General features: G+C 35.1%; 1 protein-coding gene across 1 annotated transcript; it reads left to right on the forward strand.

Moving 5' to 3' along the window:
* Nucleotides 1-642: 642 nt before the first annotated feature.
* LOC114759281 (uncharacterized) lies at nucleotides 643-1167 on the forward strand. Its single transcript, XM_028948441.1, has one exon. The coding sequence runs from the start codon at nucleotides 643-645 to the stop codon at nucleotides 1165-1167; it is 525 nt and encodes a 174-aa protein (XP_028804274.1).
* Nucleotides 1168-12222: the final 11055 nt, after the last annotated feature.

Genomic DNA, 12222 nt, shown 5'->3' on the forward strand with positions numbered 1-12222 from the left:
CAATGAGTTATTGAGGTTGTTATTAAGAAAACCTAATGATTTGTGAAACTCCCAATATTTTAAGTGAACTATGATTGCCATCAAAGCCATTTTCAAGAGATTTCCTATCATTCATTTCCATTCCATCATTATTATCTTAAAACACTAAAAATATAGTATCTTAGGTTTGTTTTCATTGCATTTAGTTTAGGCACCATTCATTTAAGTCTTAAAAACCTAAAACCCCATTTCATTGCATTGCATGGCATTTAGTCTAGCTTAGGTAATTAATAAAGGCTCCCAAAAGTGAAACGACCCGAGTTTGCACTATACTGCATAGCTTGGATAAATTTTTGAGCGAGAACCTCTAAGCGAACGATAACTAAGGCTCTCTTTCAATTACGTGTCCAGATAGATTGAAGCGATACCTTTTAGAAAAGATGATGCCCAAGCTATTTTGAAATTTCTTAAATCAAACATTTCTATAGGTATGGGATCCTTAAGGCTGTAGTGAGTGATAGGGGTACACATTTTTGTAATAGGATTGTAGATAATCTATTTTCAAAATTTAGTGTCACTCATAAAGTCTCCACTGTCTACCACCCCCAAACCAATGGTCAAGCTGAAATTTCTAACAGAGAGGTGAAGTACATATCGGAGAAGATGGTAAGGCCTTCCAAGAAAGACGGGAGTTTACGTTTGGAAGAAGCATTATGGGCTTACCAGACGGCTTACAAATTACCTATTGGCATGTCCCCTTACTGGTTGGTTTTTGGGAAAGCTTGTCATTTACCAGTGGTGCTTAGCCACAAGGCTTATTGGGCAGTTAATCAGTGTAATGTAAATATAGACTCTACCGAAAAGGAAAGGAAGTTGCAACTACAAGAGTTAGAGGAGCTTAGACTTGAAGCTTATGAAAACTCCAGACTCTACAAGGAGAACACAAAGTTCGTGCATGACTGGGGAATCCTATGGAAACACTTCAAAGAGGGTGACCGACTATTATTGTATAAGGCCCGGTTCATTTTCAAGCAAGAAAAATTCAATACTAGATGGGACGGGCCCTATACAGTCACAAGAGTGCACAACTTTGGCATGGTTGAGCTTTTGCACGAGGAGACTGGAGCTAGACTAAAAGTCAATGGCTATCTACTGAAGCTCTACCATGAGAATCAAAAGCCTTCTTAATTCTCAGGTTGTTTCTTTCCTTCACTCATTTACTTACCTTTGCCCTATTATTGCTCATGATATGTTCTGTGTTTTGGTATACTGATTGAGTGTTGGGAAGAAACCATCTTAGTAGTATAGTTTTAGTGTAGTTAGTTATTTGCCTGTTCAATAAGATTCCCTTCTTGATTTTGAATATCTGCCTTTTCTCGTTGTGTGCTTAATTGCTATAATGCAGCAAGTTGCTACGTTATCTATCTTTGATTAATGGAGAGAGTTTGCTACTCAATTTTGTGTGTTGTGCTACCTTATCTTGTTTTAATTGAGCACTTATTGATCTCATCTTGTATACCTAAAAAGTTTCTGAAGTATCCAGCTGCCCCTCGTATTTTTGTGTTGTGTTCCTGTAACACCTTACGTTTACGACCTTATGTTGTGCCAAGTTAAGACATTCGGAAGCGCAATCTAAGGTTACCGGGTTGAAAAACCAGAATTTGAAAATTTCTTTTCCCGCATTACTATTCACCGTAACCTTAAACTTGGCATAACTTTGAAAAATCATAACTAATTCTAGAAAAATCGAAATGAGGTCGTTCCAAGTCTCACTCGAAGCTCTTAACATCATCTATCAAGGAAAAATGACCTCAGGTTCCGCTTTAATCAGAAACGCATTCGTTTTCAATTTCGAAAAGTACTGTTCATTTGGTCATTTTTCTATTTTCCAGGATTTTTGCCTAACTTCAGAAAGTCATAACTTCTTACACAGAGCTCTGATTGTGACGTTTTACCACTCATTTTAAAGGGAAAAATAAGATCTATTTGCATGCCAAATTTCAGGGGAAAAGTCAACCATTTGACCAGGGTCTTCGTTGGTCAAAGTTTGGTCAAATCTAGACCATTTTTATCCCCTTTTTCACTAATTCTAACAGCATTTCGTTTTTCACTATAATCATACTATAATCACATGTAAAGCTATTCTATCATTAATATACATTCCAAAAAGGTTATCATATCATGTATTCATGATCATAGCATGTTTACATGGCTTGAAAGAGAAAGGTTCAAAACCGTATAATACATTACATAATTCATAACTTCCTCAAGCCATGACTATTTCCTTTCCCTTCTCCTTGACAGTAGTGGCACCTAGGATATCATGTTATAGGAGGAATGAGATTTCATAGAAATCCCAGTAGCATTGAACATACAACCATCAAGTCAACATGCATAAGATGTCATGCTACATGCAGTATAATAACATTTCTAGTCTTTATGCCATGCCATAATCATTCTGTATCCATGTCATCATATCATGGAGCATATAATCATTCTGGTCAAAACTCAATCATGCAAGAGCCAAGGCATACATTGCAAGGAGTTTACATCATCTGTACATAAACATTCTCATGGCACATAAACACACATAGCAGATACATCAAATACAGATCAACAAAATAATTGCAGTTCACGCTACCTCAATTCCACGCTTAACGTTTCCTCCTTGTTCCCTGGCTGGAGATCCTCCTAGGTTTCCAGAAGAGTTGCCTATCCACCATACAGTAAGGGTATGGTAAATTCCATATCCAGTATACCATTCTTTCTCAATATAATGCTACCCTTGTATCTTTCAATTTATAATTTCTGTATACCTTTCCTAATCCTTTGGACCTTGGTTTGACCAAGCCTTAATCCTCAATTAAGGTCTTGGAATTCTTCCTTAATCCATGATTAATCATGCTTTCTTGGTTAATCACTAACCCTTAATCCTTAATCCAATATTTAATTAAGGTCCTCAAGTCACATAGTCATAATCCTCTAAGATTAAATCACTAATCCCTTTTTGGATTAACCATTAATCATTCTCTAATCAACATGATTAACCATTAATTATTCCTTAATCAACATGATTAATCATTAATCATTCTCTAATATGATTAAGCTTTAATCAATCCTTATTTAACATGATTAATCATTAATCATTCTCTAGTCAATATGATCAAGCTTTAATCATTCCTTAATCAACATGACTAATCATAATTAAACATCCTTCAATTAGCATAACTAATCACAAATTAATTAGGGTAGCTAACCTTAATCACTTACTAATCCTTAATCAAATAACATGATTAATCTTAGCTATCACTAAACTATAATTAATCAAGGTAATTAATCCTAATCTTCCTCAAATAAATAATCAACTAAAAATAATTAACACTTAGGGAGATAAACATACCTTAATTAGCGCTTAATCGGCGATTAGAGGTGTTTAAGCTTGCTGTCTCTCTTTCTCTCTCTTCTTTCTTCCTTTCTCTCTCCTAGAACTCAAGAACACAAAATTTTGATTTCAACACCTCATTAAATTCCTCTCATTCCAAGGGTAATCCATGATTTTTCTCAAGTTTTATCTCCCTCTATAATTTTCTAAATTTTATTCTGTCAAAAATCACTATTCTACCGATAATAATTCGGTAATAAATATCCTTTAAGCTAACCTCTGCACATCCAAAGGTGGGAAATAATTTTATAAATTAGGATAATATGTCACATAATTTATCCATATTTTTCCTTGAATTTTTGAGGCCTCTATATATTTTAAATAATGGAAATTGGCTAATTTTCCTTAATTAACCAAAAATTCCAATAATTACAAATAATTTCCTGATAAATTATTTTTAATCTCATATTCATCTTCTAAACCTCAAACATTATTCTGTACCCTCCTTTCTATTTTTCATGATTTTCTGGGAATTTTCAGGAAATTTGGACATTATTTCCAATACTGCCCTTTCTTAACTGATCTTTTCAGAAATGACCGTTATGTCCCTATCCTGATTTTTCCTCATAACCTGGATCCTCTACCAGTCTACTATACTACTTGGCCTTAGTCAGTCACAAATCATTCATCAGTTAGAATAAAATTATCAGGGTGTGACAGTTCCTTTGTTGCTTGATTGTTTCTATTCATTTTTAGGCGTCTCTGGCTACTTTTACCGTGGCTAACTCCTACCTTCGCCATGGCAAAGTTGCCCAGTTTTTATTTGTTTCTCTTGGTGAACTTTCACCGTAGTGAACTCTCGATTCCTGCTCATAATGTTTTCTTTAAATCCGATTTTTTAGTGTCAATTTACCTCTTTGCCCCTTGTAACTGCCTACCCATTCAATTCTCTTAACTCCATTTTAGTCTTTTCACCTCCCCTTAACCTTTAACCCCTCATTCTTTTACAGAAACCGCCCCATCCCATACCCTTCGGTTACATTTTTGCAGAAACACTCCCCCTCCCTTAGCATAGTCCAGTCGGTAGCTTCCCCCACTCTCCCTCTACTCGCATACCTTCTCTTCCTTCCTCTCTTGTGTTCGGTTCCTTGTTCTCCTCTGTCCGTCCCTCTGCCTACGCCTTCTTTTTAGTAGTCACGCTTGGTGCTCCTCACTTTCGGTTTCTATTTCATCTCCTGCGTAAGATTCTCCTCTTTCTCTTCTTTCAGTTTTTCTTCCTTCTTTCTTTTTCAGCTAATTCTTTTTCATTTAGCTCCTTTGGTTGGGTGTTTGGTTGGGTTATTTATTCTTGCTGTTCATTTTCAGTTACGTAGCTCTTAGGCTATCTAATGATTCATTGTGCATTTTGTTTTTCAGTGCTTTTCTTACTCAATTTTGAAAGTTTTTAGTAAATTAAAAACCTATGAATCATTACATAGCCAATTTGTTATTGCCTTGGTTGCTAATTTTGGTTTTTCTAGGGTAGTGTTCGTTGCTGTTTGTTTGGTCTTTGTTTAGTGTGTTTTGTTTGTTGTGTTCAAAGAATGCCTCGTACTAAGAACCCTGCGCCTGTGTCTGAATCTGATTCTGGGGATGAGTATACTTTTGAGGAGTTATATGACAAAATTAACCAGAGATCACCTTTTTGTACGCCAGCTTCGTGCATCCTAATTGACTGGTGTGGTCCAGGAGCGTTCTATGGGCAATAGCGCTTTTGGTCACCATTTCCACACCTATGCCCAATTCCATGGTTCCATGATCGTTGACTTTTGCAATATCTGTGTCCATCGTTCTTTTATCGCCGAAAACATCTGCTTCCATTACCGCTTGCCTCTATCGCCATCGTAGTTACTATGAACTCAGAGATAACTACCCTTTTGATGATGTTCTCCTAACCCTGTGTCATGAGGGTGCCACTTGTCATTACCCCCATACTACAAAGCAATACCTTAAGTAATCCGAGTTCCAACCTGAGGCTCGTCCTTGGCTGTATTTTGTCTGCAACAACTTAGTCCCCACCACCCACCTAGCCAATGTTCCTAAGCGCTAAGCCCTATACATCTATCTTCTCATGACTGGCCGCTCAGTTGATGTAGCCGACGCCATTTACTCTGCTCTCCATGATTCCATTAACAACCCCAAACTCACCAACAGCATCCTCTTCCCTTACCTAGTCACTGACCTTTTCCATGCTGCTAATGTCCTTGAGTACAACAATGACAGCTACTTTGAGCTAGCCCCCTTATTTCGTTATGACCACCTTAAGCAGCCTGTCATTGGACCACCTCCACCTATCCATCCTGTTTATGACGTTGGAGCAGTCTATGCAGCTGGTGCACAAGCCTTAGAAGCCCAAGCAGGCCAATAAGGCCAGGAAGACCCAGAAGCTCCAGAACCTGTCACCTTGGACACCCTGGCTGATGATATCGATGAGCTGGCAGATCATGTCCACCAGTTACGTGTTGCACTCTTTTGAGAGATAAAGAGGCAGAAGGACCGCGACGCTCTGTATGATAGAGACTGGTGCTACCGTCGTCGTGTGGATGCTTTGATTGCTGAATGGTTGAACTTCCTCCTACCTCTCAAAGAGGATGACCATCAGAGTGGAGTCGAAACATCTGGAGCAAGCACTTTTGGTGCAGGACCATCTGGGTCTGGGGCGGATGATAGTGGGATGCAGCAGTAGTTCTTTCTTCGTGTTTTATTTTATTTCTTGTTTTTTATGTCTGTTTTGTGTCAGTTTTGCTGGATATTTGTTAAGTCTTTTGGTATTTTCATTACTGTGATACATTGGATGCTGGTTTAACTGTTTAGCTACTGATGGCCTCTTTATTTTTGCTGTAATCTTTATGCCTGCATTGCTTCCTTCCAATATTTTCACTTATCCTTTTTGTTTTGCCTGCAACCTGTCACCCTTCTTTCTTCTCTTTGTGAATTCGATGTGTTGTGCTTCAATTTAAAATTAGACTTCACAACTTCCAGTTCACTTGTTGATTGGTTTGCATGTATAGGTTTAAACATTGAGGACAATGTTGTGCTTAAGTGTGGGGGAGGGATCTCTATTTTTTATTTCAGCAAGTGCTTTATTATGCATCAATTTTGATCCCTTAGGTGTTTTAGAATGATAAACTGTGGCATTTTTGAAGTCATTGAAGTTAACTTTCAGGGAAGTTTGAAAATTGCATTACATTTTGTCTCTCTGTCAACCTTCGCCACGATAAACTTTTGCTTTCGCCGCGACCAACGCTTCTTTCTCAATTATTTTCACGTCTCGACCATACTTCACTGCGGCCAACCTATGTTTCACCGCAGCGAAGCAGGTCTGCTTCCAGTTTTTCCTTTTCGGTTAAGGTTCACCGTGACAAACCCCTTCATTCGCCGTGGCGAAATGCCAAAAAAGAACTTGAATGCTTTGCAGTTTCATTTTTCTTTCTTCAGAAATCCTCCTGCTTAGATTCTTAATACTCCTGCATTTTGCTTAAAATTACTGAAAAATCAAAATTATACTTGTGTTTTTAGAAAACTACCTATGCTTTTAAATGATGGTTGAACTTAGACTAGTCGTTCCCCACTGTTTTTGACAAGGAGTAAAAAAAAAAAAAGGGGTATGCTTTGAAAATAGGATTTTGCGCTTTTAAACCTTGAAATTGATTAATTGGGATACTAGCCTTGTTGGAAGGATATTTGGGCCTTAATTTGTTAAATTGTGTGAATCTGTTTAGTTTCATATTTCTCTAGAACTTGTTGTAATTCTTAATCAAAGCCTGGTGAATCAACATATTGTGGACATGACGGAGGCATTCGATTCCAAACCCTTATTACCTAAACACAAGCCCAAACTCCTTACCATTGTCAACCCCTTTGGACCTACACTTTGAGTACATGCATGCAAATAAACTGTGGATTTTTGTTCTGTTTGGCCATATATATGTCAAAAAATAAAAACAAAACAAACCAAAAAAATATAATAATTATTTTATTATTATTAACTCCTTTCTTCAGGAAGGTTTATGTTTATCGCATAAGTAGAATAATTGTTATGCTTGTACTCAATTTTACTTTCTCTTCTATCCCATCCATTTCACTTGACCATCACCAAAATTTATGAACCTTAAGTCTTCTTGATTTGCAACTTGTGGTTCTTGTGGTGGAGAGGTAGAATTATTACAAGCCTATGGTAGAGATTGGACTAAACATACTTAGAGTGAAATAATCCCAAAACAAGTGAGTTGAGAGCCAAACACATACCTTTGAGATAAATCTCATTTGCTCAATCTTTTGGATTAAACGTCCATAGTGTTTACTTTCTTAGCATGTCTTTATTTTACTGTTGTGACATCTTCGTGGGAATTTCTTGCTAATCTTCTACTATCATCTTTAAGCATGTTAGTATTTCTCATTGCACTTGTATCTTTTTGAGTCATTTTTGAGCTTTGTCCAGGAGTACAAAGGTCTAAGTATGAGGGAATTTGATTGAGCTCAAATTGTTTATACCAATTGATGAGAGTGAACCCTTATATGTTAGACATGATCATAAAGAAGGAAACTGGGTCCATGTATCAATTCAAAGTACGAGAAGATTCAAGAGAAACACAATTTTAAATCAAACAAGAAAGAGAAAAAGAACATAAGTTTGTTAAATGGGTTAAGGTGCAATTTTAACAACAAAGTTTACCCTAAGGGGCACTGGGCACCATAAAGTTTATTTGGGTACAAAAATATACATGAAGTTGTTAAAAGGGAGCATCTGGCACCATGCCGTTAATGTTTGTTAGAGGGGCCCAGAAAGTCAGTTTTAAGGTGCATTTTTAACAATAAAGTTTGCATCAAGGGGCATTAGGCACCATGAAATTTACTTGGGTGCAAAAATATACATGAACTTTGTAAAAGAAAAAAAAAACAAAATTCTTCAACTTCCATAAACGTCCATTAATTTTATTCTTTTCGGTCTCACCAAATGCTATATTTTCTCTCCATCAATTTTCACTTCCAAGTCGATCCATCTTTCTCTCATCATAGTCAACACGCACACTCTCTCTGTCATGTCATTTTCTTAGCCTCCAAGCCTTTTATATGTATTTAAGCAAAACACATCTTTCCCTTCTAGGATATGAGGTTTATTGCTTGCATCCAAGTACTACCTCCAGTCCTTAATATAGGATGCAATGGACTAATTTGAGAAGATTAAAAATAAATAAATAAGTAAATTTCATACTGCCTAATGCCCCTTGATGCAAACTTTGTTGTTAAAAATGCACCTTAAAACTGACTTTCTGGGCCCCTCTAACGGTAAACTAATGGACGTTAACGGCATGGTGCCAGATGCTCCCTTTTGACAACTTCATGTATATTTTTGCACCCAAATAAACTTTATGGTGCTCAGTGCTCCTTAGAGTAAACTTTGTTGTTGAAATTGCACCTTAACCCTTGTTAAATTTATTTGTATGTTTCATTTTATTTTTAAATTATTATACTTACTTTTCTTAACTTTCTCATCATTAACTAATATTTTGTCTGCTTCAATTATCTTGTAGGAAAATGGATTCTCCACCTGAAGATGATGTCCCTATTCCTGAAGAGAATGAGGATAATGTCCCACTTCCTTTGTATATTGAAAGAGAGAGATATGAGCATGATGTAGCCTGTGGTGGGACCATTATGGCTAAGTTGATCATGTTGAGAAATAAGGGAATCAAGTCATCAATTGAGTGCAATTACAAGGGGCAACCAATTGGAGTTAATCGTAGCAAATTTACTAGTTTCATTGGTACTACAGTTTGAGACAGAGTCCCTTGTACATTTGACAATTAGAGAAGAGTCCTAAAACAGTATAAGAACTTAGATTAGAATGAAGTGGTGGTAAAATATTAATTACTCCAATATTCTTATTATTTTTCTCATAAGATCACACTTCAACTACTTAAATATGGTGTTTTCTTATAGTCTTGTTTTGATATTGATGAGACTCGAGAGAGGTATGTGCTAATGAAAGCTAGCACTCTTCTAAGAAAGTTTCATGCTGATCTAGTCAAATAATACATGAGAGATGATGATAAGAATATCATCCCAACACCACTGAGTTTATATGATGCTATTATCAATCAAGAACAATGGGATATCTTTTTGGAGTCACATACAATTGAGCAATTTCAGGTAATAATAGACTTTTCCAACTGTAATTTATATGTAATTAACATATGTTAATATTAATAATTTTCATCTAAATAGGAGTTAAGTGACAAAAATCGGTCCCGAGCAATAAACATGAAATATCGCTATAAACAAGGATGAATAGCATATGAACAAATAGAGGAAAAACTAGTATATTCATTAATAATTGCTTCATGTGTATATCATTTGTTAGAATAATTTTTAACTTCAAATAATTCTAATTTGTAGATGAAGGAATCAAACTTAAATGCTATACAATTATCACGGCACGTGTTGTGGCTAGTTGGTTGCATTAACAAGAAATGTGAAATTGTTCATAACAAAGTTAGAAGGGTTGCAGAGTATTGTGTAAGTATTATATGTTCCATTAAGTAGCTTTTATTTAAATGATTCTATTTTATAAGAAATAATGTTATCATTCTTTTTTGTCTTAGCAATCAATCACACAAGAATCACCAGATGAAGCCTAATGTATTGGACGTGATGATTTGCTTAGTAGAGCATTAAATGTCCCTGAAGTTCCTGGTCGTGTTCGGGGTATTGGTTTTGGAGTGATACCAACATCTTATTTTGGACCCCAAAAGCGCTGCAGCAGAAATGACATTTCACAACTAAAAGAGAAAATGAATTCTTTCAAGTAGCAAATGCAAGAACAATTTTTTGAACAGACTCGTGTATTGCAACAAAAAAATATGGAATTAATGGAGTAGTTGCAAAGCTACATACAACATAGGGTGAGACCAAGTATTCACACATGTGATAGCCCAAGCATAAAGGATAGCTGCACTTCAATTCCTAAAATCCTTCTTCTTCTGGTAAATTTTCTCAAGTTTTTTTCTACTTAATTTTTAATTTCTTTTTTTATTGACTTTTTTTTTTGTAGGGAAACTCAAATTGCAAGTTGTGTTTAGATCAATCTTTTAAGCATGCAGTTGCTGTGGGTGTTGTTTATAACAATGGTAATGAAATTCTGCACAATTCACCATTGCTTTAGAACACACTTCGTGTAAGGATTGATGTTTGCACCAATGAAGATGCTCAATTACCATTTCCTACTCCAGATGAGCAAACGATGGTGAAAGATGTTGTGGGTACTTATATTGCATGGCCTATAGGTCTTATTGAGCCATTTCAAAAGATAATAAATTTACCTTTTTTAATTACTTTTTCATATATCTTATTAGAAATATTTGATTTAGTTTGATGATTTTTATAGGTTACATAACAAAGGAGCAAACAAATTCAATTGGTTGGCAGCCACTTTAAGGCTTCAACAAGTGTATTGAAAAAGAAAGGCTCACGATTAGCAAGTCAAATAGGTCAAAAACAAATTACCTCATATCATAATCAATTGGAATTGATTGCACCTAGATTTTTTTGGGGAAGGAAATGGTATTCAAGTGGAGTTTGATAGGCATATTTACAGCACAAGTGATATATTTGATAATATTGATTGGCATGTGTTGAATGACATACTTCATCGTGGATGGGTTGGTGCTACAACTATTAACATATGGATTAGGTATTTCATCATTCTTATTATTTATCATTTAATGTTATTAGTTTGAGTACTAATTATTTGTTTTTACATGAAGGCACTTGTACCATGACGTATTGATAGACACTGAGAGATCAGTACAATTCTTATTTATCAATCCCTATATGATAGGCCAACATACTGGAAAAAAGACATTGATTTTCAATCTAATATGGTTAAAGAGTATTTCTCAGCAAAAGCAACTCGTAATATGTTGTTTTGAGCACCGTTCAATACGGGATAAGTCATTGGTTGTACTCTTATGAGTTATGATATTTGTTAATCATGTTGCTACTTTTGATTTAATTAAACAAATTTTAAAAAATTTTAGGCAACATTGGATATTGATTGTGATCAATCCAGCGGCACCTTTAGGTCCCCTTATTTACTATTTGGATCCTTTAGAGCATGGTCAACCAAGAGACCGTCCTAATATGATGTGGTTGTTCAATAGGTAAAGTGTCTGCCCATACTTGTGTACATGTGTATATTTGTATGATATTATATATACATATATATGCAGCTTGCATTTGGAGTAGCTATATTACATATTAGAATTTATAAGTTCATATATATGTGTGCATCAAACTTTAAAAAAGATAGAGCATGGTTTGTGAATAATGCGAGTTTCTATATTTTGTATATTTTATAGTAATATTGTTCGCTAGAGTTATGCTATTTTATTTCTAAATTTTTCTATATTTCATATAAGTTCATATACGAATATTTCTGAATTTTCTTTTAATTATATAATTGTTATGCTATTTTATTTTTATTTAGAGGGTTATTATGTTATTAAGGACCAAAGATAATATGACTGAATAACCAATTTAATCTCAACTTCATTTTATTAGTGCGTTGATTGGCTATTGAAGTTCTGCTAGATTGAGTTATTCTAAAACTGCTGACACCTTAAAAAGCTATTTGTGGAAGAAAATTCGGATATTTATTGCAATTCTTAAGTTTTGAAAATAAATTATTTGCATTCATAAATTGATTTAACTATTTAATGATATTGTTGCAGTGCCCTTTCCAACCCAATAATAATGATTGTGGTTATTATATTATGAGATTCATAAAAGAAATTATTACTCATAATCAAATTTTTATTCCT

This window comes from Neltuma alba, unplaced genomic scaffold (assembly GCF_004799145.2).
Source record: "Neltuma alba isolate B1F8T4 unplaced genomic scaffold, ASM479914v2 tig00010811_pilon, whole genome shotgun sequence".
NCBI classification, from domain to species: domain Eukaryota; kingdom Viridiplantae; phylum Streptophyta; class Magnoliopsida; order Fabales; family Fabaceae; genus Neltuma; species Neltuma alba.

What these genes read in the sequence shown, in the direction of transcription:
- LOC114759281 (XM_028948441.1), top strand. Translation starts at nt 643, where the DNA reads ATGGTAAGGCCTTCCAAGAAAGACGGGAGTTTACGTTTGGAAGAAGCA.